Source organism: Frieseomelitta varia, unplaced genomic scaffold (genome assembly GCF_011392965.1).
Source record: "Frieseomelitta varia isolate USP_RPSP 00005682 unplaced genomic scaffold, Fvar_1.2 scaffold_753, whole genome shotgun sequence".
Classification (NCBI taxonomy): domain Eukaryota; kingdom Metazoa; phylum Arthropoda; class Insecta; order Hymenoptera; family Apidae; genus Frieseomelitta; species Frieseomelitta varia.
Window position 1 is genome coordinate 404 of NW_025110538.1, and position 27,971 is coordinate 28,374.

The 27,971-nt window shown below is 37.7% G+C and overlaps 1 protein-coding gene and 1 long non-coding RNA gene across 2 annotated transcripts; one reads left to right on the forward strand and one right to left on the reverse strand.

Moving 5' to 3' along the window:
* On the reverse strand, nt 1–27,911 carry LOC122535680 (teneurin-a-like). The gene is made up of 8 exons (XM_043667420.1): nt 27,576–27,911; nt 15,028–15,147; nt 13,525–14,171; nt 11,629–11,842; nt 5,546–5,810; nt 3,235–3,365; nt 1,516–1,662; nt 1–925 (listed from the first exon to the last, which is right to left on the reverse strand). Exons 1-8 carry the CDS (start codon nt 27,748–27,750, stop codon nt 714–716), a joined length of 1,911 nt encoding a protein of 636 aa, XP_043523355.1. The 5' UTR covers nt 27,751–27,911; the 3' UTR covers nt 1–713.
* On the forward strand, nt 24,616–25,410 carry LOC122535681. Its single transcript, XR_006308231.1, has 3 exons — nt 24,616–25,003; nt 25,084–25,277; nt 25,390–25,410. It is a non-coding gene; the product is annotated as an uncharacterized LOC122535681 (long non-coding RNA).
* Nucleotides 27,912–27,971: the final 60 nt, after the last annotated feature.

Genomic DNA, 27,971 nt, shown 5'->3' on the forward strand with positions numbered 1-27,971 from the left:
TTTCCTTCCTTCATCGTTTCCTTTTCCATTTCTTTTTCTTTTTTTTTTCGTTGGCTAAAAACCGGTTGCCTACGTGTATCGACGATCGTCGAACGAGCCAGCCGTTGTTGCAACTGAAAATTAATTCCCTCTCGGACTTTTTTTCAAATTTGTCGCGTCGCTCAAAGGGGAAACGACTCAACTGATTATTTATTTACGTTCGCGGACTTTCGAGAGCGTGTATTTTCCGCGGGCGTTCTTAAAAATCTTGCATCTATTGAGAGGACGCGCCTTTTTATCCTCTTCAACGAGACCTTCAAACATTTCCACTTTCATCAACACTGATTATAAAACGATCAATTATGCATCGAAGCATTTCTTATCGATCCATAGAACTTCCACGAACTTGAAAGTCTGCGATACCGTTCATATTCCCTTTCAGTTTCGCGTTCCCGCTCCTCCGTTGTATTTAATATACTTAACGAAATGTGATCAACAGATCTTTCTGCCACCGAGTCGAATTACGAACAACGAAGAAGATTTTCTTCGAAAAAAAAAAAAAAAAAAAAAAAAAAGAAAACTCTCAGGCGTCCAACGATTGGCTCGTTCGTCTAAACGCAGTTATATCCTGTTAGACGTCGTAAAAATAAAGTATATATACAACTAAGCGTTCCTCTAAAAATATTAGAATGATTGACTGAATGTAGAACCGTGTGAGGAAGAAGTGATCGATCTTACCTTTCGGTGTACTCGTTCATGTGAGCGTAGCTTTGTACGCTGTTCTCCTCAACGAGGAATTTCACACGCTGGTAAAAGGACGCGGTCACGCTGGGCGGTTGCTTGCGGAGAAGGACGTCCACAGGATTATTACTAGTAAGGCACATGATATGCTCTGCGCAAGCTGCGTGCGAGCAGCACTCGCTGTCAGAACAGTCCATCATGCCATCTGAGAAACATTATTCCTTAGATCGACAACGTTCTACGAACGGACATCAAGGGATTGATTTTCCATTAATTTTCATTTCGCGTTTCTCGGAATTCTTTGACAATTCTCTCTCCCGAGTTTTTTTCTTTCTTTTTTTTTTTCCTTTAAAGAAAATCCTTTTATCACTTTATTATTATTTCTATGGAATTCGGTGGAAATTTTCTAGTTTCGTCGAGCGCTTTATTATCAAACGTCGAGTCGTGTTATTAAGAAATTGGGAGCTTTTAGCAGTTTTCCTAGAGAACGTGAGATACAAGTGTATTTAACATTCCGTGTGTTTTGAGCTCGAAAGGTTATAACGCTTTCGTTAGCAACGTCGAAACACGTTTCCGTCTCTTTTGTTTCTTTTCTTTAGATCGAGATTTTAAAATCGCAAAGTCAAATTAATCAGAACAACAGCGAATGAACAAAGAGATTCCGCCATAGAAAAGAACAATTTCGAAAAGGGCAATTACGAAGGATTCGATGGAAATTCAGGCTAAAAATTCTATATAGTCATTTCGTTTCTTTCCTTCTTTGTTTCCTCGTTTAAAATATATATCAACACTCACCCTCGTCGTTATCAATAAAGTCATTACATTCCATTTCGAGCCGTATACTGCAGTCCCTTCCCGCCCATCCGGTTGAACACTCGCAACTGTATTCGCCATCTTGGAGGGTGCAGAGCCCGTGACGACTGCATCCGTTCTCGCATCCAGCTATCAAGGGAACGGCGTGAACGCTTTAATTTTAATTGAAGGTATCGGGCAACGATCGAGGCTGATTGAAAACCGATACATACCAGCCTCGTATCGTGAGAACAAATAACAATACAAATAACTCCGCGAAAGAATAGATTACGCGACGGGAGGGAAGAAGTAGCATTCTCGCGAGGAACGATTTTTTCGGTAGTCTGAGCACTTTGATACTAACGCTTGGTTGAAACGACGTTACATAAGTAGATGTCACGCTGTTGGAAAATATTTGAGCTAAATTTCATTGCCAATAAACTTGTAACAATGTAACAACTTCATTACTAATAACTAATTAATTAATTAAGAATCAATAGAAGTAATTAAATAATAATAACAATACTATATAGTATAATAATAGCAATAATTAATAATAACAATACTATATGGTATAATATACTAATACTACATAGTTAGTATATATACTATAGTAGGTTATTATATATTATATACTATATAATAATAACAATACTATATAGTATATAGTATAATGTGCTATATACTATATAGTTAGTATATTTATTATATATTATATACTATATTATTATATATTATTATATACTATATAGTATATTTATTATATTCTATATACTATATAATAATAACAATACTATATTAGTATTACTATTATTATTACTATTACTGTTGTACTCATTGTCAGTGTAGTGTTCACTAAATAAGTGAAAGTAAAATAACTGGAAATATTGTGTAAATTATTAAACTGAAATAGGCGAAATTAAAAATCATTTTTGTTGTTTGGATATAGTTTCTGCTCTAATTCAACTAAACGAACAAAATCGTTGTCAAATATTGCCTGAATTGAAAGGTTGCCACTTCGTCTGACAAGGCATCGACTTCTTCTACTTTATTTCGTATATTTTTCTTACGCTGGTTCACTCTCGTGAAACAAAGCAACAGGCTTGGGTAACTCCAGATCGTGGGTATCCAATCTTTTAGATCTTTCGGATCTCATTGGCCAACGAAAATTTGCTGATTTTTCTTATTTTATTTTTTCATACGCTTCACATGGGAAAAAATCTGTTCGCAAATGTAAATGACTCCCTAAAAGGGACAGTGTTGTTCATGTTGTTCGTGAAGTACTGAATATTTTTCTTTAGGCAGGCGTAGCTTATAAAAGTCTAAATAAAGACACTTGGATAAATTTTTCCCCGAGTTGTATATCCGATTGCAACTCGATACAATTTCATTTGCATGTTCGCTGGCAGCACATTGACATCAACTGAGGATGGAGTAGCAAATATGCCAAGCGTCTACAATAAAAAATATTTCGTTGGCTCTTGGAAATTATTCGTAATCAGTCACTCTGACACTAAATTTAAAAAGAAAGGTATGATTATTCGTGGCCAAGTTGGTTCAAATAATGAAATTCTTATTCGATTGTTTCAATTTTGGCTATACAATGCACGAATAGGGTGTAAGGGCCGCGGGTTAGATAGTTCTTGATCCGCAATTGCATGGGAAATGGAAAGATTCCGGTTTCGAACGCATCATCGCCGGCGTCATTGATGTTTTACTTACGCAAAGTGCAATGCCGACCGTTCCAGCCTTGACTGCAAACGCAGGTTCCGTTCTTGCACTGACCGTGTTCCGCGCAGCGTGCGTCGCACGGTTTCTGATCGCACTTGGTTCCGGTCCAGTCGTCGTTGCACCTAAAAATCACAGTCCCTTTTAATCATTCAAACTCCAATCTTCTTTCTCCCCTGTAACGATCATATGGAATTGTAACTCTGTTTCGACTGAATACATCTAAACGATCATCTGCCTGGCGAATTTCAAGCGATGTTCGAACGCGAATGATCACTCACTTTGAATCGGTCATCCGTTCGTCAAACTTTTAACTTTCTTTCTCGCCAGCGAGTGAGAAACCAACGTCAAAGGATTAATAATCGTTGTTCAGAACGTTGGGAACAACTCGGGGGAGGCTCTCGCTAACGAAGAAAGGAAAACGCGTTCCGCTTTATCGTTCAAATGCAAAATTGATTTGCCCCGTACGGAACGGCGATTTCCTCCGTTCGAGGGAAAAGAGAAAAAGACACGGATTTCGGCAGGCAAGCTCTGAAAACTCGGTGCTGCCGCGCCGTAGTGACAACTTTTTACGCTTATCGACGCTCCTTCCTTCACGGGGCACGAGAGATAGAGAGAGAGAGAGAGAGAGAGGCGTCGCGTCGCGTCGTGAGCTTTAGAATATGAGAGAGGAAATCTTCTCCTCGCGTCCTTGATTTTGACAAAGAGACGACGCGTCGAGTGGTGATAAGTTGGCAACCACCCCTAAGACAGAGCCTTTTTCTCGCAATTTTTCACCTCCTTAGATCTGAACTTTCCTTCCCCTGTACCCGACCTCTCTCCTCCTGGCAATTTACTCATTTCCATCCCCCGCCCCCGTTCCAACGACACACGCCCGCCACGTTTCTGCCGAAAAATTCCTCCAATTCTTTGATACTTTCCTTTTTATTTCTTTTGCATCGTTGCTGACTCGATATGCTTGACAAACTCGGTGTGTCGACGAATGTATTTTAAACGTCTCCGAGGTACAGAAAAATTGCAGTTCGAAGTAAATTTCGAAGTGGAATGATCGAACAATTTTCAATTTTCTAAAATTACGTCCGTGAAAAACGAACGATCGCGAAGGATCAGAAATATTTCCGCTATATCCTAACGAAACGTGTAGTAGTACACAGGGTCACCACATATTGCCATCTAGATTTACGTCGTTATTATAACGCGTAGCGAAAAATGATGAAGTTGATTTCAGATGAAGTTGAATGGTTTCGAGAGGGGCACATATTGATGATACTAGCGTAGAAGGCCATTAACGTTTTTTAAAATGGAATTATATATTTTTTATTGCATCAGTTGATGCACCTTGATATTCTTTACAAAAAAGGTATCAACCTACTTATGTTAAAAAAATCATTAGTTTAGGAGATGTTTTAATTTTATTGTTGTTAGGAAATCATGACCCCTTTGTTAATGTTGTAATGACTTTATTTACAGAAAAGTGTAAATAAAGTCAACGCGACGACCATTTACATCGCGACATTTTCTGAATCGGCAGATTAATAATTCATTCACATTGTGTAATGTATCTGGTGTTATTTTATTACACTCAGTGACGATCCGATCTCTCATATTAGTTAGCCATTGTCCGAGGCACACCTTATTTCCTAACAACATTAAAATTAAAATACCACCTAAACTAATGATTCTTTTTAACACAAATAGGTTAATACTTTTTTGCAAAGAATATCAAGGTGCATCAACTGATGCAATAAAAAATATATGACTCCGTTTAAAAAAAACCGTTAATGATCTTCATATCCTTTACACGTCCACCTGCAAGAAAACTAGTATCATCAAAATGTGCTCCTCTCGAAACCGTTCAACTTCACCTGAAATTTTTTACGTTCATTTTTCGCTACGCGTTATGGCAATATATGGTGACCCACCCTGTAGTATAGTAGTTCAGGTAAATTCGTTCAAGGTTCTAATATTTTCCAAGAAGACACTAACCTCGCAGAATGTCCCTCCGGCTCCACTCTTGCGCGGTAAATAGCGGAAAAATTATGCGATAAGTAAACGAAATCGCGATAAAATAAATCTCGTCGACTTAACCCAAAGAGAGAGAGAGAGAGAGAGAGAGAGGGGGGGGGGGAGAGGGAGAGTTAGGAAGGGAACGAGGCTAAAGAGTAAAGGCCAGTGAGATACGCATCACTTCTCCCAGTGAATACGGAAACGCGTCCAGGTAATCCAATTCAAATTCGCCAAGGGCCCATAAAGGATGACAACGGGACGTGTAGTGGTAGTGTAGCGACGTAGAACGTGTACTGACTTGCAAAGACCCTGCTCGCAGGTTCCGTGGGGTCCGCAATCGAGGCCACAGCTTGGTTGTGAACAATCTACACCGGTCCAGTGTCCCTCGCAGACGCAGCTTCCGGATTCGAGGTCGTACGTGCCGTGGTCAGAGCAACGAGGCAGACATTGGTACACCTGCTGGTCGACCTGGTTACACCTTTCGCCCTGCCAACCTGCTTTGCAATAGCATTTGCCAGCCACGCACGCGCCGTGCCCGCTGCAGTGTGGATCCGAGCAATCAGCTGCAATTTGTTATTACTCGTGTTTGTTATTCTACGTCACATTCGCTCTGTTTTTTTGCTTTTTCTCTTTTTTTTTCAAAATTTATGCTCATTGATTGAGCCTGCTGCTCTCTTTCGTTCACGTTCTCTCTCTTGTCTCATTCAAATCGTCGGATTTGTCTGACATGTATTTGGTAAGTGCTATATAGAAAAGGGGAAAGAGAACAGCAGGGAAAAGTGACGTTTGATATTGCTCGTGTAATAACTCTGTTGAATTGGCTAAAATTCTGACGATTTTCTTCATCTTTCTCCTCAACCTCCTAGCTACGGCTAAAGAGATTTTCTGCGAAAACTGTACACTTCGTATAGTATAGTACGGCAAGACGCAAACTGTGCGAAAAGTTCGTAACAAAGGAATTTATATCCGGCGACGTTTTACACGAAGCAACTTCAATTTTGAATGAATTAAAGCATCGAAATTGCAAAAAAAAAAAAGGAATAAATTACGGAATTTGAGAAATTACAACAAGCGTATACAGGTTCGAAAAAGTGATATTGACGAAATTCACTAGTAGTAGCCAAGAGGTTGAAAACTGTCATTTTCATACAACAAGTACGAGATAGTCGAAAAATTCTTTGCGTCGGCGAATATGTGCACTTGAAAAGTTCAGGTAAGATACTCCAGTCGAGTATCAACTACGATCGTTCAATGGCGGCTGTTGCTTTATTCAAACTCTATTTACTTACGTAGCCTGGCCTCGAACTGAAATTCATGAGAGCCTGGCCAAGCAAACACACATGATCTAACAACAAAACGCGTGCGCATGCATTTTCATACTAAATTAAGCGCATTATCAATAAACTTCGCCGAGTGGTATGAATACATTTGGCGCCGTTTTCAAGAACGCGACGCTGCATCTTGCGGAAGTGGAAGAGCTGACGAAGACGGAGGGGAGACGGTCGCCGGTGATTGCGCCCTGGGCACCGACGAATGGGCCAACTTTTTAAATTATGGAACAATCGGAACAATTGCATTATTCCCGCGGACCCCAGCTGCCCCGGGGAAATTATTGAACTTAATTTCAAAGTGTCCTGACGATGCAACGCGTGCCGCCATTTGCCTCGGCGTCGCGTTGCACCGTCCCGTGCCGCGGGACCAGTTATATCGGTTATACGTCATCTCTCGTCGGTATTTGCCATCTCATCTTACCACTTACATAATAATACGTACCTACTTACTACGCTGCTGGTGTTTATCGTTACACGATGCATTTGCATTCGAGTCGTCGTGTAGAATGTACGTTATAATATACGACAAAATGATAATAACCATCTTCGTGGATATAGCGAATGAGAGGGAGTTTGCGGCAACAGAGAAAAATTACGCGATACGTAAAGATAAAACAAAGCCATGCAAAGTTCGAACTGTTATCGAAATGTTCAGGCTTCGTTCAAACGACGAATTTTCTGTTTTAATTACTTTTACTAAAATGACCACCTTGCATTTGAAGACAAGCCTGCACGCGTCTTGATCTGGTTACTCTCTCCATCATTCCTGGTGTTTCTCGAGTTTGTCGGAAGCCTTGCTCTATTCTATTTCGTAGTATTTCAGCATGTTCAATCGATGTTGCGTATGCAATAGATTTTCTTTCACGTGACTATTTTGAAGATTTAGCAAATTTCGCAATACTCTCTAAATCAGTTCAGTTCTTACTAATAATCGTAATACAATAATAATAATAATAATAATCGTAATAATAATAATAATAATATACTAATTATAGTAATATGCATTACGACTATTAGTAAGAACTGAACTGATTTAGAGAGTATTGCGAAATTTGCTAAATCTTCAAATAGTCACGTGAAACAAAATCTATTGTATACGCAACATCGATTGAACATGCTGAAATACTACGAAATAGAATAGAGCAAGGCTTCCGACAAATTCGAGAAACACCAGGAATGATGGAGAGAGTAACTAGATGAATAACAAGACTTGTCTTCAAATGCAAGGTGGTCGTTTCGAGCATCTTTTGTAAAAGTAATTAAAACAGAAAATTCATTATATCTCATAAACGAAAGGGACAGATAGGACATATATTTATATGACTTTTTTTCAGAAACTTTTAGGCGTACAATTAGCTCCCGAAGTGGGTGCCACAAGTTACGAAACACCCCGTATAAAATTACCACTGACAACATCGCGAAATAATTGCAAGCATTGATTAAATTAGTGGGTGAACGTTGTCAGGAATTTCATTTACAACTATCGAACAAGTTTTCTTGTTAGTAAATTATACAGAGGGCGTTAAAATTTTCGATGCCACTGATACTACCGATATCTGTAATAACAAAGGTGTTGAAAAATTTTAGGTTTATCAATCGTCAACTCTACAATTATTTCAGACGAATGATTCTTCCACAATTATATTCTGATAAATAAATAATCAGGGCGAAATTCTAAAAAATTCAACACGAGGAATTTGATTTAAATTCCACCCATTCTAATCGTGGTAATGTAGAAATGCATTCTCGATCGTGGCAACTTTCGTTAGACTTTAATGCGAAACGAATATCCGAAGAACGATAGGGGAAGAGGGCGTTGCGACAAAACTATGAGAGTGTCAGAGACAAAGCGTCCCTTTTACCGCGAATAATTCCCCCATTCGTTCCAACAACGTCATTTTTCCGTTACTGTTACTGAGGAACACCTTCGCGGCGTTTAACTTAAATTCTCATTTTTCCTTGAAACATATCGTCAAACGAAAGAAAATGTAAACGTACGATTCGCGAGTGGCCAGGTACAATCGCAATCCGTAACTGTAATTTTTAATTTCAACTCGCGGAGCGGAAGTGATTAAAATTTAGATTTTCAGATTTAGATTTTAATCGCGGACCAGGCGATGACAATGGATCGACTATTAACATTTTACTATTAACAACAAGTTGGTTATTAGACACGATGTTGATAATAAAAGATCATAGTTGTTCGATGTTTTAGTTGTGTCTTAGGCCTAGCCTCGAGAAATCTCATTGAACCGTGAAATGCAAAGCATCTTTTCGTTTCGCATCGTCGAAACGAGAGCGACGATAGGATAGGGAAATCCGCGTCGCAGCGAGATTAATGGGGTCAGAACGTCGAACGTTCCCCTCGAACGCGGTTGAGACACTAAATCAAAAACAATGGCAAGATGCTCTTCGAAGGGATTAAAACGACCGCCAAACAGGACAAAACTAATCGTCCGGTTGAATTGCAGCAACGTATGGCTGACCCATATGTAAATTCAACGAGGGAACGTGCATTAATTATAGGTTATACAGGAGAGGCGTACGGTATTCGTATAAGCTCGTTGTTGGCGGATGAGGGAACGTGCATTACTAATACCTTGAATCTGTCCGGATAGTAGCGGTACGGTGGAAGAGGCAGGACGTGCGGTTGAATTATGGGCAAATTAATAGTAGCGTGACAAATATGAAGAAACAACATCCGACGCAACAGAAATAGACGTCGAGAGGTAAACGTTCGTCCGCGAGGAATTCGCGTTTCCGCTGTTCATTTTTAACGTTAAAATATAGTACGCGAGTGTAGCCGCGCGCATGAGCGCGTTGCACGTAAATATACACATACATCTTTCAAGTTTCCAAAGCACAATGCCGCCGTTAATGAACTTGAAAAGTTGAATCATCCGTCAGGTTTTCACGGCGTACTTAAATTCCACGTTCCGTCACATTTCTTTCCTCTTTGTTTCCGTTTCGTGTACTACATTACCTATATACTGCCTATATTGCACGAACATGCCATTAACCTCTTGCGCTGGAATGACGTGGCATGCACGAAAATATTTGGCCCAAAAATTGCGATATTTTCTCAGTTTTAAGTCTATTGAAATATTTATATAAGATATAAAATATATATATGTGTTTTCTGTAACGCGACGCACGATTTTTCTCTTATAGCTAAAAAAAAAGCCAAAAAATAAAAATATATAATATGTATTTTGAATTCATCTTGATGTTCTTTACAATACGGTGGAAAAAAAATTATGTGTTCCTGTTTGTTTCATCCAAAGTGACCTTGATTTAGCTATGAAAACAAACAATTTTTGGACATTTTTTTTATTGATACCTACTGTACACCTTGTACCGTTTCAGCTTTTGTTTTAAACTTTTTTTGTCAGATGGCTGTAAGTAGGAGAAAAATCGTGTGTCGTTACAGGAAATACTCTGTATATAAATATATATAAATATATATAATATATACATAAATATAATTGTATATAAATATATATAATATATATAATATATATATTATAAATATATATAATATATATAAATTATAATATATAAATAAATATAATTGTATATAAATATATATAATATATAAATAAATATAATTGTATATAAATATATATAATATATAAATAAATATAATTGTATATAAATATATATAATATATAAATAAATATAATTGTATATAAATATATATAATATATAAATAAATATAATTGTATATAAATATATATAATATATAAATAAATATAATTGTATATAAATATATATAACCCAGGCAAAACAAATAATAAATTTGTTACCTCTTGGTAATTTCTATCCAGGGATATACCGATGAATTCAAAAAGAAGACAAATTGTTGTACACGGTTCGGTCACACGTTACAGTCCGTGAATCAGTTACTGAGCGCAAGAGGTTAAACGGAAAACAAGCGAAACAAAGTCAAATTTTCCACAAGTTCAAATCTCGCAGTAAAAGAAAAGGAAGTGAAGATACAATTAGATTAAAAAATCTATCGCTGCATGGATCACCTTCAGTTAAAGGCATCGAGATATTTAATGAACTAGTCGCAACAAAAAATTGTTTCATCGATAAATCCTTTGTTTTAGAACGTCAATCTTCTTAACGATCTTTAATATGGTTAACATACACGTATACATCTTGAATAAACTGCGTATCGCTTGCAAAGGTAAAAGGTTTTATCGCTAGGAACGTTGGTAATTCCAGGATGAGCGAAAAGCCGATTTAAACAATCTGTCTTGAGCGGTCGAATGCAGATTTGAATCGTTCGCTCAACTCCTCAAATTGTTCTTATCATTATTTTGTTTGTTCTTACTTTCTTTTTCCAACTAGACATTCGGCCAGTTCCATTATGGAAATTACAGTATTATGTATTTACTTACGCTTGTATTTAACCCTCTATGGGCCGAATTTCTTTCTTAAATATAAAAAAATTTATGCAAAATCAACACTTATAAACCTATATATGCAGATTAAAAGAAAAATTTACCAGTTTAAACAATTTTATTATAATTAATTCACTTTGTAACTTTGAAGTAACAACAGCTTACAATATTTGCACTTTTGTGCATAAAAGCTTAAGCACTTGGCGTTAAACATAGATGCACGTTGCATTTGGAACATTTTATTTTTATTTTTGGAATTCCTTTACACCCCGGCTTTTGTTGCTTGTTATTATTATTGTTATTGATTATCTCAGAGACATTATATGATTAAGACGTATACGTCGTCTTGTAAAAAAACTAAAATTATTTGGTAAAATGTCGATATATCAGCATGTGACCTGAAAGTTATCACGTGCCTATAGAGGGTTAAAAATTATTGCAGCCGGTTCCTCTTATTTTTTTGCATTATCGTCGTAGAATATTGTCGTCAGAAAGTTTAAAGATTTCTTAACTCAATGCCAAGATTTGATGAAAGAACTGTTTTTTTTTTTTTTTTTTTTTTAGATATTATCAAGCAGATACACTGTAAATGTGTCAAAATGTGGACCGTTAGGCGTGTTAAATGTTTTTTTTTAACTTACGTTCATCGCAGAAGACGCCTTTCCAGCCAGGATTACAAACACACGATCCTCTAACGCACTGTCCGTGTTGATTGCAATCAGGAACTTGGCAGTCGCCTAATGGTATATCGCATTCGGCACCTTTCCAGCCGTCCTCACAGTGGCACATACCACCGCCATATTGTCCGTGAGACGAGCACAACACCGGGCACACGCTCTTACTGCAATCGGCTCCCTGAAATTTTCATTCAGTCAGGTTCTTCTATTATCCTCCATTCTCCCTGCCCTTCTTCAAATATGATCGACGAGCTACGATTCGCGACATATCGCACGATCGTATCACGATCTAATCGCCTTTAATCTCTGCCTGTAATTCTTTTTTCGAATCGCCACGCCATTCGAAGAAGATTGACGCGCAAATTGAATCGTTCGAGGTGGACTCGTACGACTGTATACGGGAGATGTATGTACGTATGTATGTACGTGGCAGTAGAATCTTGGTAATCACGATTGCAGTTTAAAGAATGCTACTATTTTTGGAATATTCTTTTACGATCAAAATTATACGTTGTGGTTGTGTACGAATTTTCAAATAATTTTTCTCAAATTTTTTGTCTCTCTCATTCCGAGTAACTAGTAACAATTGTTGGTAATTAAAATTTATCTGCAACAGAATCACGCGTGTCCTTTCGAGTGATTGCAAGTTACAGCAGCAAATTGTTACATTGATCTTGCAGTTTGCGATTATTAATCGTCAATCAATTAACGTAACGTTAATATAATATAGCCAATATATATATATATATATAGTACAGTTATATACGGTCATGTAGAATTTAGATCAATGATGGCGAACCTATAAGACACTGACTCACGCAGGCTTTTTAAATGACCCACGCGTTGATTTTTATAAACGTATCATCATATATATAAAAGAATTTTAATTATTTTTCGAATCCCTCTTTTCACAAAATGTTAAGAAAATTACAAGTGTTCGGTTAGAGCTTAAAAGTGAGAAATAAATGTATAATTGTGTTTTACGACTTGGTTATGTATACATATAGGTATTTTGTTTACATATAGTTACTTGTGTCCAAAAAATTTTATATAACGCTTACGATTAATCTAAAAAACACACTAGATCCTATTCTCAGAATGGGTTAGGTTTGCTAGTTTTTTATATAATAAAAGAGAGAAAACAGACAATAAAAAATATTAATAAATAAAGTTTATATATATCTAATGTATAGTGCAGGGGTGACTGGGCACGATGTCACCCCTTTTAAATGAATTTTTTGACGTTGACATTTGTTTTTTGCTCTTCACTTGCAAAAGTGAAAAGTTGTAAAACAAAAAGGAAATGTAAACTTTTTAGAGGATTATAAAGGTGAGAACCAAAAAAAAAGTGGTTTCTAACCATCCTCCCCTCCCACTTTCCAAGTGACGCCACTGACTTAGTGATCCACTAGTACAAAGAAAAAAAAAAAAAATAATGAACAAAATTTGACCTACTTCTCAAAAAAGTTCGCCGTCACTGATCTAGATGAAACGAATTGTCCGTTATATGATATATATCTGCACCTCGTCGATCGAAGTTAACAAGGGAGCGGCAGGCACAACGTACAGGTCAATGATTCCGACTCTTTAGCCAGCGCATAGTACACATCGCGTATCACACAAGAATAGAACATATCGATGTATGCCATTCAAAGCCACAGATTAAGCTCGAGGTTAAAACTGAAAGATTGCGAATAAAAATAGAAAGAGGTTCGTAATCTTGGAACGAGAGGTTAGTTTCTCTTTGTTAAAAAAAAAAAAAAAAAACAGCTTCGTTCGTGTTGCCGTGGCAAAGGCATTTCGCGAATCTTCTTAATCTGGGAACACCTTGGATAAACGAAGAAACCTAAGGATACACACCTGATACCCGTCGATGCAGTCGCACTTTCCGAGATAACACGATCCTCTTCCAGAGCAGTCGTTAGGGCAGGTAGTCGATACGCCCTCGGCTTCCGTCACGACCAGGGTGACCTTGTACGGCTGCAACTCGTCGTTGTACACCGAGAGGAACCAACGTCCGGTGTCCAAGTACTGAAGCAGGCTAACGTTCACCATCATCGGCTCCACGATCGTTCGTTTGATGAGCACGTGTTGATACGGCCGGTTGTCACTGTTGTCACGTTGCTCGGTCGCCGCCGTTTTCATGAAACTGACCGCCTCCGAGCTAGCGTCGCGTTTCAGCCTGTGATCGACCCGGCCGCCCTTCACGAACTCCACGAAATCGTACTGAGTGACGCTCGGCGCGACGTTCCTCCGTCCGTAGACGGCGAAGTTCGCGCCCCACGGCAGAGTGAGGTTCAGCCGGATGAAGGCCGGCTGTTTGTTCCGAAACTCGGTGTTCCAAAAATGGTAAGGCGGAATCACGGCCGAGTGGGCCACGTTGTACGCTTGCAGTTCCAGCACCGCCGGCCATTGCTGCGCTGATTGCTGAATCTGAGGGTCACTCTGTTGGTCCCCGGCGCTGTCCGACGCGCTCGAATGCTCCGCTGTGCTCGTCGGCAGCGACTCTGTCAGATAACGGCAATTCGATTACGATTACTCGTTGCTCTACGTATCGTAGATTGAACATACGCTACAGTCTCTTTGTACGTGTGTTCGTCAAAGTACAAATTCAGATACCAGAAATATAGAATATACATAATAACTGGGGGTGTGCGGGTACCCGAAAATTTATTTATTTTTACTGGATTTACAATATTGCTGCCATTGTCAATGACAAAAAAAAAAAAAAAAAAAAAAAAAAAAAAGGAGGTATAGTAAGAGTATTCAGTCCGTATTTACTCAACGACGTAATTAATGCAGCTTGCACGCGATTCTATTAAATGAATATTTGAATAATGATTTTCGATTGATTGGAAAGTGTAAATTATATCACTTTACTCGGGAAGATGTGTTTTCTAAAAATAAGTTAGCGTTTCTTCATTTATTTACGGAATTTGCTCTGTTTATAAAATTTATTATATCTCATAAACGAAGACAGATATATACATGTATTTATATGACTTTTTTTCATTATTTTTGGGCGTACAATCAGCTCCCGAAGTGGGTCCCACAAGTTACGAAACACCGTGTATATATTCCAGTAGCGTAACTCGGCGAACGTAGCTACACATCAGAACCGATATTATTCTCGGTGTGGCCATTGTACGGTTATATAGGAGACAGCCGATATCAGGCCACCGGAAGCCATTCGAACGTAGCAGACGCCTCCCAAAAGCAATTACCGTGAGACGTCGCGGTCGTACCGTCGGCTCGAGCTCGGGTTCGGCTCGGGCGCGTCGCGTCGCGTCGCGTCGTACGCCCTCGCGCCGGAGTATTTACATCATGCATAGTGGATGCAAATTGATACCGCTCGATATTTACCTTCGGTGGGTATTTGCGTTGATATCGGGTCGTGAACGTGCGCGTTCTCGTGAGTGACAGCCTTCACGTCTTGGACCACCACGCATTTCGTGCTGTCTATCGGCCGCATGGAGCTCACTGCTGAAAAGAAAACAGAGTTTCCCCTTTAATCATCAAACAGCGAACGTCTCGCAGGAGATGTGTCAATAACACGTACTCGTACGTGGGGGATCGTTTCAGAATAGATTCCTCCCACCTTTTTTTTCCACTCGATCCTGTTTTTCTGGCGTTTGAATTTTTAAAAACGCTTCCAGATATACGTATCTGCCGTGTGTCTTATACAAGGTGAATAAAAAGAAGGGTTCATCGAAAAGGTCAATTGAAACAAAAAATCGTTCAGATAACAATTAATTTATTAAACTATTAATTTCTCGACCGATATTTATTAGAACCTTTTCATGCTTCGGCGAATACCATCTATGTGCCTATATGTTATGGCCCCTTTTTTCTATTTACCCTAGTAATACGTTGTAAACAATCAGAATCGGAATGGATCTTAATTTTGATCTTGATTGAATTCTAATCTATTGGGAATTATGGGCAAAAGAAATCAAGAATTTACTGCACTTTATGATTGTACTTTTACTTTATTTCACTGGAAGGTATATCGTTATCCTAAAAGAGGGTATAAGATGCAATGGAGACCCAGATCCCCTAATTCTTTATCTATAGCGTGAAATGAACGCTTCACGCGTTCTCAGAACCTCTTCAACGCATAGTTCGACCACGTGCACATTTCTCCTAAGAGATTGATTTTTGTGAATACGTTTAAGACGTTTATTTCATTTTCAACATAATCTAAAAAGAATTTTAACCCAAATGTGTTACTACATGAACGTAATTAATGTATCCCTTAATGTACGTGCATTAAGTAAAATACGAAACGAATTGTTTCCTCGAGACATTCATTGTTCCCTTTTTTTTTTTTTTTTTTGTTAACACTCGTTCTTGTAAAGAACGGTGATATTACTGTGTTATATCGTGGTGCCATCGTTGGTCAGCCTTCTTTATAAAGCTGTGGTCATGTAAGTACGCTTCGTTCGCGCAACAAAGAGGCACACGCAATCAGCTTGTTATATTCTTTAATGCAGGTGACCGCCACTTCAGACAAAATACCACCGTAACGCGACTCTTTTATTGCGCCAGGAATCAGAGGCAGAGCTTTGGCCGAACGTCCCGCGGCCTCTTAATGGCTTCATAAATTCAAACAATCGCTTTCGAATTACGATGGGACAGTAGATTACCCAGGGCTGGCGCAACCTCGCTCGCTAACTTTTCAAAATGGCCCGGTTCGAGCCGACCCGGCAATCCGAATGACAAAAATCACTCCTCCGTTTCTCCCTTTAATGTCCGTCATTGGTAATTGCTCGACTTCTTTATTTATTTTGACCAATGAAACTACGTGCTTCCTTTTTCTCTCTATTTTTCTCTCCAGATCAAACGAATTAGCAACTTTTAATCTAGTTCTCTGAATTCCTTTTCTATCTTGAACTTTAATCTCTTGATTCTACAATTGTTAATTGATATTTCTATTGCTTCTGTTGCTTTATCGATTCCAATCAGATTTGCATAAATACGTGCGTAGAGCAGTTATAAAAGTTACAAAGTGGAAGCTATCTAGTTATTAAGTTAAAAACAAAATGGCAATTGAAACGCGTAAGAAATAACGCGAGGATCTCGAATTTAAATTCGTGAATTTTTGTAGAAGAGGCGAAAATCAGAAATGATGTGTGACTGCGTAAAACTAGTTCAACTATGATGTTAAGTTGTTGTACGGTAACTGTACAAAACATTTTTCACGCGAGCGTATAAAGACACGGTTGTATAAAATTTTTGTATGACTGTAATTTGTCTAGAACAAATAATTCTCAACGAGAATTATAATTATACGTTATAATTAAACGCGCCTTGGTTGGCAACGGATAATCTCGATTACAATCACTAACATAATTCGTTTGCCATAGGCATTGTCGCAACATTCTACAAATACGTACCTACGTAGTTTCAGAAACTAATATTGTTTACGTGCAATCCGACATTAAATGGCGTTGTAAAAGAAGTAGGACGTTCGATACTCTTTTATGGCGATCTATATAAGTACTTGTACGTGTACTCAACTTATTTATGAACGAAACGTTAATTCAAGATTGAATGGAGAAGAAAATGGTTAAAATTGTTGGACAGTTTTCGATCAAAATATGTGGTTGCAAAAATGTACAAAGATGTAATTGGACATTAGAAAAACATAAAGAATAGTTGTTACAATTATTGTAAATCTGTTGCAAAGATGCACGATAAATTACGAATACATAGAAATTCGTTTGTTCGGCGATATCTTTTTAAACGAGAAATTCTTCGAGACTTTATTAATTTAACTTCGTTTAATTAGCAAAATTTTATCTGAAGCCTGAATCGCGACTTCTCTGGAAAATTCGAACAACACTCCTCTACACTTTTGGGATATTATTACACACGTATAATTCTGCGCAAAATTCCAACCAAATTGGTGACCTGAATTTCAGGTATTCTCTCGCAGATACCCTCGCACGTAGTATAGTATCATAAACCTAATTCCACAGGAATCCTTCTAATTTGTCAAAGTGATATTTCTTCAAAGGGTCTTCACTCTTTGCGCATTAATCTTTCGCGTTCTAAGTATATTAATCGGCGGTTGTATATAATATTTGGTTGTATACCGCTTCGCGTATTTTTCTTAAAGCATTTTTGATTATACATGATTGTACTTTCAAATATAATCGATATTATGAAAATATTGATTATATTTGATTGATTAAAGATTATATCGTTGATAGTATCATTTTAAGAACCAATTATTTCTACGATAATTCTTAATATCACAGCCTAAGTATATTTAATATTCAAATATTTATGTAATCCTATACATTTATGTAATTTATAAGTTTATACTTATAAATGTAATTTATATATTTATTAAATACTTGTATATTTATGTAATTTTATACATTTATATATTTATATTTATACATATATATATTATATGTTATATATTTATATATTTATATATTATAAATTTACATACTTTATTATAATTTATATATATATATAAATACTTATAAATGTAATTTATATATTTATTAAATATTTACATATTTATATAATTCTATACATTTATATATTTATATATTTTGTTATAATTTATATATATATATAAATACTTATAAATGTAATTTATATATTTATTAAATACTTGTATATTTATGTAATTTTATACATTTATGTAATCTACAAATTTAAATATCATGTAATTGTATATATTTACATAATTTACTATCCGTATGACGAGCGTAGATAGAGGTTGTGCGTTTTAAAAGTTTCACCGCTAACTACCGCTCCCTCCCTTCATTTATATTAATATCTTCCAGGCAACGAGAGAACAGGTCGATCATATTTAAAATGGCACAATGACTCTCGCAATAAAATCCTTATCCGTGGCTGAGAATTGTCATGACTGAATTAATTATGCCTGTCCCGGGGTAGCTGTGTCCACCGGCAACGAATTAATTACGCGAGTTAACGAGACTTTTTAAAAGCGGACACCCCCTCCCTTCCCTTTAACCTTCCCCCCTCCCCACAACTCGCAATACAACGTGTCTAACGACCTCTTGGCTTATCAACGCGGCTTCGTTGCCTTCGTGCTTTCGGCTAATGAAATTCACGTACCGCTATCGCCCGGTCAATCCAGCAAATAGAAAATCACGTTCCGTTCGTCAGTATTTCACGCTCTATTCCTCCATTTCGTTCCTTTCCTCTTCTTTTTTTTTTCTTTTCTTTTCTTTTCTTTCCTTCTTTTTTTTTTGCAGTTCCCCTCTTTTCTTCTCTTTTCTCTTCTAATCACTTTTTTCTCTCTCTCTCTCTCTCTCTCTCTCTCTCTACGAATAAATTTCTTTACCCTTATTGCTCGCGTTGTGCTCAACGAAATAAATTGCTTTCCATCTTGGAAAGAAAGTTATTAACAACACGCTTCTGCATTGAATTCAAATGCCGACTGAATGTTAAATTTACATCGACAGCGACAAACATTTTAAAATTGCGATAATAACTTCTGTGATAATGGATCTAAGGATAACATCTTTATCGACAGCAATCACGCACAGAATAGATCGTATATAGAAATTATGATATTTACTACGTAGTAAACTACGATGATATTTGTTGCAACAAAGCCGACAGATTTTGGTATCTCGACTGTTTAATTGTAATTGTTCGCCAATTAACAATTGAAATTAAAACGAAAAGAAAGTTAAAGTACGTTTTAGCCCACTGTCCCCTCTCGCGTTTCCCCGTGTGTTTCCCGCCGTTCCTGTCCCAAAAAAGGAGAAAAAACCGGGGAAAAAAGATAGAGGGAAAAACAACTCCAATTACGAGCATCGTTCCTTTGATTCCACGCGTCAGCGGTGACAGACAAATTACTGTCCGCGCGTGAAATAGCACGCATGCGACGCTCTCTCTCTCTCTCTCTCTCTCTCTCCCTCTCCCTCTCTCTCTCGTGTGTGTGTGTGTGTGTGCGCGCGCGCACGCGAGCACATGGAAATCGACTAACTCTGGGCCGGGCTGCGGAATAACTGGAAAAGAAGGAGCGTCCCCGCGAGATCGACGCTGCTCGTTATGTAACTGCTCCTCAGAAATTGAGTTGTAGTGAACTGTGAACTGACCTTATTTCGCGTCGCGCCGTTTTTGTCCTCGTTTCGCGTCGATCGAGCCACGCCGCGTCGTTTCTACGCGTGTTACGTGTGCGTCATGCGAGCGTCTCTCTTTTGTACACATGCACACATACGCCCGTCTCCGTACCGATCACGATAGAAAATTGAAGATAGAACCCACCACTGACCCCTTCGAAATGTGAATTCGTTCTCTCTCTCTCTCTCTCTATCCTTTATCTGTGTTTTCAGGTTAAAACGAAATACGCGCGGAGGAACGTTCGGTGAATTTTATTGTACTATACCGCGCGGCGAATTGAAATTCACGATAGCGAAACGCGAAATAAGTTCGACTTTGAAGATGGGCTTCGGATTTCCCAGTGGGCGGGGCGCGGTGGGGTTAAGAAGCAGAAATTTGTCGGATAAATACAGAGAGAGTTTAATGATTTATTAAAATTGGTCGAACTTGTGAAATAAATATTGCTCGAGCCAAAGTTTATTATATTATTATCATTTTTTTAATAAATAAATTCGAACTCGAGAGAGGTAAATGTAGAAAGATTCTAAATGTGGAAGATTTGATTGAAAATTGGTGAAATATTATCCAACAACTGTTGAAACGCATTCTTGGACTTGAACTTTTCATTTCAATTATCGCGTTGATTCTAGATAAATTGGAAGTTTTGTTGACAATGTCAACAAAATTTCGTTTATCCCGCGAGTTCAACGCAACGCGGTGAACCTTGCCATATTTTCAAATTGCTGTTGCACGCTCTCGGCCAAAAAAAAAAAAAAAAAAGCGTAATATCACGTTGCAGCGCAAACAGGTATTAAAAGGGAAACTGAACGAGATAGCGGAGACAGTGAACTTTCATCATCAAAATCGCCGGAAATTTGAAATGGGTTGAAGGATGAAACGCACCAGCCCCGCGCGCTTTTCCAACTCCCAACAGAGCAGCCCGTTCTAGCACCTTAATTTACCCTTTGATTCGAGACAGGGAAAAAGTGAAGTCGGCTGGGAACGACAGGCAACTCGATCGACAAGAGCAAAGGAACAACTTTTTCAATTATATTCCCTCGGATCGATAGAGCGATTCATTCCCGAGCGATGATTCCCAGATTATCGAAGGATTATCCGTTTTCCTCTCACTTCTCTTACTCTACCACTACTTTCTCTCCATGCATTTCCTTGAAGGAAATATTTATCATCGACCCGTCTATCGTTCCCTTCAATCCACCGACACTCGGCTGTAATACGTTCCTCTCTGCCGATGTTTCGAGCAAATCGTACAATTGTCTACAACAATAACATCTTGTCAAATTGTCTGTTTCTCTTGAAACTAAAATGTGCTTGCTCAAAGTAATTTAATCTGACCTAACATTTCGTTGACGATCTGAGTGCCTTGAATAATTTTCAAATTATTTAATTTAGGTTTGCAATACGTGTATATATATTTGTAAAGTTGGGTGCAAAGATGTAGAGAATGAAGTTGTGTAACTTACGGTGCAAGAAGTCATAATTTTTTGTTTTGTAACGTTTTGACGTTCGATATTTTTAGTGTTCGAAAGGATGAGCGTTGGAAACGCGTATTCAATCGCAGAACAGAAATGAAAAGAATAATTTTGACAACATGGGATTAGTTACTTTCAAACTAAGTCAAACGTTGTTCTTAAATAAAAGTTCTCCTCTAAGCTTTTGTCAGAAAGCTTTACAAAAAACACTGAAATAAAAATTGAAAATTTTGTCACTTGCGCATTGTGCTTTCTTCCTTGTGATCGCCAATTAATTTGACTTGAAGGTACCAGAACTTTATAGAAATATTTCTTGTAAAGGTACAGAAATATTTCTTCATCTCGGGATATTCCCATATTTTTTTTCTCCCGCTTTCCTGCGACCCATCGTTTCGAGTAGGTAGCAGTTACTACATAGATGTGATTTAATTTTCAGGCATCCTGTCGGAACAACGATAGACCAATCCCCTTTCTAATTTATTAAATGGAAAGGAACACGTCGGCATACGCATACGCGAAGGTATACGTTGTGACGCTTAACTGCGCGTTAATACCTGAGGGGGATAAATCTGGAGCATGAAACGGGGGAAAAAGTATCGTATAAATATAAACTAGAGAGATAAGCTTTCTCTTTCCTTTCCTTTTCTTTCCTCCTTTCTTTCTCGTTATTTATACTGTTATATAATAAAAATTAGAAAAAGTGCTTCGAGAAGAGTCACACGTATATAATATACGTGTTAAACAAATACGTTGTAACGTTTAACAAGTTTCTTGTTAATGTCCAAACATCCATGCGTGTATATCGTGCAGCGAATTCGAAAAAATTCAAGTGTTTCTTGCCTCGCGAAAGAACTCTTTCGTAAATATTTCAAACTGTCAAGGTCTACTTTAGTTGAATTTTTTCCGCAAAGAGTTTTCATCTTTTTGCGATAATTTATAGCGAAAGAATCTTCAACAAATCGTATAGTGACTGTTTAGAAAGCGTTGTCTTTTTAAATTTCTACGTTAGTGATTTACAAACTGGAAGTTTGCGAAAGGATAGTAAATTAAATTTTCTTTGTCCGATAGAACTTTCGATGCTTTACAATCAGACGACTTTTTAAAATTTTCCAATGAAGATATAATAATAATAATAATGATAATAATAATAATAATAACAACAACAATGAGAACAATAGTAATAAAAAAAATTAATGTTGTGGAAATTGATAGTAACTAACAACCGGGGCTTCTGAAAAGACTCGAAATTATTTGAAATTCATTTGAGAAATTGCACTGCGAAAATTTTGAAGAACAACATTAATCTGGTTAGAAAAATTTTGCAAGAGAGAGAATTAGAATGACGAGGAAGAAGCAGAAATAAAAAACAAGTGGCGTGGGTGTGGAAGAAGGTAGTTTGGATGCAGTAGCAAACAGGCAGATTGGATTCCCGACTCGATTTACCGGAATGCAGAAATAACAGCTGGCGAGGTCTCCTCGAGGCCGATCCGGCTTTACAATCTTCTCCGCTTTTCTTCTTTCCGCTTTTCAGACACGAGAGAAACGGACACGAGCGGGTAGAAGAAGAGGAGGAGGAGGAGGAAGACGAGAAGAAAGAGAAGAGGAGAAAGGAGAATGCAGACGACGGATTCAAGGGACAGTTCAGTAAAAGTGACTCGAGCATGTTTTATATACCGGGTGTTCTCTCAACTGTCGAAATTTTCTGGCCACTCCACGAATTTTATGAAAGATCGTGTTTTACGAAGATTAGATTACATTCGTCAGCATCCAATTTTCTTGGATTAGAGTTTCTTGGATTAGTCTGCGTCTTTGTCCAAAATCTGTTTTTTTTTTCAAACGAAATTGCAGCACTTTTACAAGTGTGCATCTCTACAATACTACAAGATTGATGAAAAGAAATAATTTTTTGTAACCTATATTTATTCGAAGAGATTATGAAATTTCACATGATACATGTAAACATGTAAACGATAGGAAATTCTTTTATGTCGAGATTTTAACAGATGAGAGACAATACCAATTAAAAAGAAGCAAAAGAAATGAGTAAAACGTAAACGTAACGTAATGTATAGTAAACTAACGAGATCAATGGAGAGGAGGAGATAATGCAGCCAATGACCAGACATCGTTCTTGTAAGTAGAAGCAACGAGCGATAGTCACACATTGCCACGAGCGTTTTAAGTAGAAACATCGCAGCATGGTCAGACCAGCCACTGTACCTTTCTAAGTAGAAACAGCGAGCAACGATCATACAACACGTCATACTTTCGTAAATAGAAACAACTACCAAATAATTAGACGCATCACTATAATCATACTGCAGAATCTACATTCCTGCGCAAGATTCTGTAATTAATTTTCTCGATAATAAAATTTAGATAAATATTTGCACTAGTAACTAGAAAAAAAAAAAACATTTTACGCACTTTATTTTTACTACCAACTAACAATTCTTAGTGGAACAAATAATTTAGACTATATGATACTTACATACAATTGTAGTATGGATCATATACATCGAGAGAATAATACGATCAATCTTTAACTCTGTTTCTTTCCCGCGAAATCCCCTTTATTCCATCCGCCTTTGAAAAGATGAACCGTAATTCCAGCACAACCAGAGGATCTTGACCGCCGGGGCTTCGAATTTAGGGATTTGTCGACTCGGACCAAATGCAAAAACGTCAGGTGCAGGGAGTCGCTGTTTCACGTAGATAACGAGCAAGCGTTAATTTCTCTAATCGGTTCCTGGCTTTCGTCGTCCCTTCCTCTCAATGTCGATGCAATTCTCGTGTAACGGCTAACTTGGATTCTCACTACTACTGCCCTCTGCTATTCTTCGATCTCATCTCAAAGATCTCGCATTTTGTACGCCCTCTAACAACTATCGTGTGGAATAGTTAATCAACGGCCGGCTTGGAAGAGAGACGTGGATTGGAACCATTGACTTGTTGTTAGTCAAAGTTGGAACGTTTGAAAGTTTTATTGCAAAGTGTGTTAGCAAGATTTCACGTGCCTTCCCGATGTGTGTTACAGGTAAATTTTAATTATATGATTTTTGGAACAAGTAGTTAGGTTAGATAGCGTTCGAGCGAAATATAGTTTACCTTACAGATTTCTTCTGAGGTTATGCATTTTATGTAAACTCGTAAAATATTATTAGGTACTAGTATTTCAATTAAGATTTTCGTTTCGTTTTCAAATAACTGACAGATAAATAAATTTACAGCTGCATATCAATTTTTGAGAAATTGACGCGAATAAGGTGTTTGTAATTTCAAATCAAATAAGACTAATATCGTTACATCTTAAAATGGTGAAATGATCGTGTCAATATTTAATAACGATAAAACAGGAATCTTCAACTTTCAATCTTCTTGAATGTAAAAATTGAATCGGTGTTTCGCTCGTTTCTTGCACGATCAATTCTCACGTGACCATTTCGAGCTCGTTCTTTACATTCTCCCTAACGAACGATAAAATAAAAAGAAAGAAAGAAAGAAAAAGAGAGAGAGAGAGAGAGAGAGAGAATATGTACAGCGTTTCTCGAGGCAGATCATTATTGGCCGGAAACACGGGCCACGCTGTCGAAGCGCTTCCTCGCCATCAGTCGGCAATATTTTCACCTCTCCCCCAACCGGATGAGGCAACACCGCTTGCTACTAAACGAACCATTGCGCTAGTAACGTTTACTACGCGGCTCCGCGCGCTTCCTATCGAAGATCCGGACTTCCGTCGTTAAACGGTATTCAATTTGCCAGTGCACGGACCACGGGAGAACATCTACGTTCACTGATAGATCTAGGTTTTCTTTCTGTCCGCCAGATGTCACTTTCGCTGGTTAGAAAACTGCTTATCTCTAAATATGTACGTACGTATATATTAGAGTTTTTTCACAGTTGAATGGAGAGAGAATTGAACGACCAAGTACTTCAAGACAGGAATTTTTAGCGAAATTTTGCATCGTGTAGAAACAAGCAGAGGTTAAATTTTGGTCGAGGAAGAAGGCGTTATCGAAGGTATTACGGATCGTTGATTTTCACGAAAATTAAATATGAAGTTGGAATATAAAGTTTTCATTGAATTTTTGTGATTTTCCGTTTAAATGAAAGGTTAGTTTCCTTTTTTCAGTTTCATAAGCGAGCGATTCTGATGAATAATTAAGAAAAGAAAAGAGGAGAGAGAGGCACGGCTACAGGTTAGTTAAATATTTCACGACCCAATAACTCTAACTGAAATTCTCCATCTGAAAATTCTGATTCTGATGAATGTTTAATAAAGATGAAAAAGAGAAGAGAAGAGAAGAGAAGAGAAGAAGAAGGGAGAAAAAAAAACAAACCATAGCTGGATTCTTAGCTGAAGTTTTGTATTCATAGATAAACAGAGCTCTTCCGTTACAAGGTAGCATATAAATTATTACTATGAAGAAGACAAAATGAGAAACTGTGTGAAATATTTAGACAAATGAAATAAAAGAGTTTCAGTAACTTGTAGATAACTCTACAATTTACTATTCTCTCTTTTATAGAGAGTACTTTCAGAGACTTACTTTTATATTGAACATTTTAAATGTTAATTTAATTTCTCTTATAAAATTATCAGTAACAAACAACTGATATAAAAAGAAGACTGAGAGGAAAGAATTCGATTTTCACCGATTAATGGTTAATTTTGTTTCAAACATCCCGTTGAAAGACTGGAGACCAGCAGTATTATATCGAACGATTCACGGTCAATCGGGTTTTATTGAGATATCATGTTAAAAAAGGAATGATCGTCATGGCAACAGAAGCCCGGTGAATACATTTCACGGTGAGTAGGAAAATGGCACGGGATGGCACGGTTAGAAAAGCAGGAAGCACGGTAAAAATTTTTCGATCCCCATGCGAGTGATATGGGGGAGCAGATAAAATGCTAGATGAATTATAATTTCAGCTCCATTACCGCTCGATCGTAAATGCTGCCAATGCAATGTTGTTCAACAGCGCATGCAAATTCGAAAAGTGAACATTTGCATCCTGATTGATCTCCATTGGCATAATAAATTTTGTAATCGAATTTTTGTAAGTATAAAATACGATAAATACGGTATAATGCTGATGCAGGTTATAAAATGCGTAGCAATTTGTTGTTCTAACAGTAACACTTGATGAAAAATAAATATGTGTGTCTGGATGGTGCGACAATAATTTAGAGACATTTTGTAAGAATTCTGTTTTTCAAATATTGAAAGTAAAAGACCAATGTGTCACATAAACTCTTTAGATCCTCTTTCCATTTTCTACTTAAATCTTCTGCTTATTTTGACATTCACCAATGGTGCCAATACCAATAATATAGATCCATGGGGTGATTTTCATTAAATCGAACTCGGAAACGAACAGGACAAACTCGACCGTTTCCGTTTACAGTCAGATTATACACTGCAAGTTAGGCAAATCAAAGTCCAGGCGAATTTCAACCGCGCATCTCGTCTCCCTAACCGAATCTGCAACTTGATAATGAGTTATTGTAGCGTAAACTGTGGATTAACGGGCAGAAGGATTTTCCGGGCGGAGTGCCGATAAATTCACGGAGGCCGGCGTAAATAAGAGCCAGCTACCGACCGATCGACGAACCCACTCATACATAATAGATGAATTAACTGTATTTTGATTCCCGCGCAGCCGGCCCTTTGATCGCGGCCATTTTCGCGTTACCGCGAACCGCACTAAGCATACCCCACATTCACCACAAACCGAATTCGAGTCCTCTGAATTTCTAAAAACCTGCGATACGGCCACTGCTCGTGGAATTTCAATGGAATCGAACGACGAAAGTGCAATTTTTCTTTCTATTCAGGTGACAGGGATGTTGATTGATTACATTGACGATTAGAGTTAAAAAATAGAACAAAGTAGACAAAACATGTCTTCTACTCGGTCGTTGAATTTAGATTTAATCTCTAATTAGAAGTCAGCATAATATAGCGAATCATTATCAATTTCCAATATCCAATGTTAGTAATGTGCTATCTAATCTGTCTGCAATCTATCAGTTATGCTATCTAATATTCATCAACCAAGTAGAATTGTTGAACGTACGTCAACTTATCTCAAATTCATGAAAAAACATCTTGTCAGTTCTCATTTCAAACTTCGTTCGCTCCTCTTCGTATAAACCGTAAGGCTAATTTTCAATTTTCAAATCAAACAAAAGATAAAACAAAAGCACAAAGACATAAGCTCTTTTCTTTTCTTTTTTTTTTTAATTCACGAAACTATTCGTAAGCTTATTAAACGATTGAATATTCCAGGTTATATATTTTGTTTACTTACTGGCGAAGTAAGCCAGCATCGCCGTCAGCGCAACAGCCAGAAGGATCAACGCGATCGAGAAACATTTCCAGGAGCATCTGTGCTGGCATCGTTTGTCGATGTGAAAACGTGACGGCGAATACGGCGAATAATGTGGTACCGCTGCAGCGCGAAGTGGAAATCCTGGCATTACCATGGCTTGACCTTGTGCGCCCACCGTGCCTGTACCACCATTTCCAGCGGCTGCCCCCAAACCACTGCCCAAAGAGCCGACTGTCACCTGCTGTTGCGGCGGTGGAAGCCTGTAACACAGACAGTGAAGAACTATCGTTATTACATACTTTATAAATTGATATAATTTTTAGAGTGCAGTGAAAGCCCAGTGAAAGGAACTGAGACACTTGTCTAAGACTAGAT

What these genes read in the sequence shown, in the direction of transcription:
- LOC122535680 (XM_043667420.1), bottom strand. Translation starts at nt 27,750, where the DNA reads ATGGTAATGCCAGGATTTCCACTTCGCGCTGCAGCGGTACCACATTAT. An exon ending in TGCGAGCAGGGTCTTTGCAA is followed by an intron (nt 3,366 to 5,545) that starts GTCAGTACACGT and finishes TGTGATTTTTAG; the next exon opens with GTGCAACGACGACTGGACCG. An exon ending in CGGTCGGCATTGCACTTTGC is followed by an intron (nt 1,663 to 3,234) that starts GTAAGTAAAACA and finishes TTCCCTTGATAG; the next exon opens with CTGGATGCGAGAACGGATGC.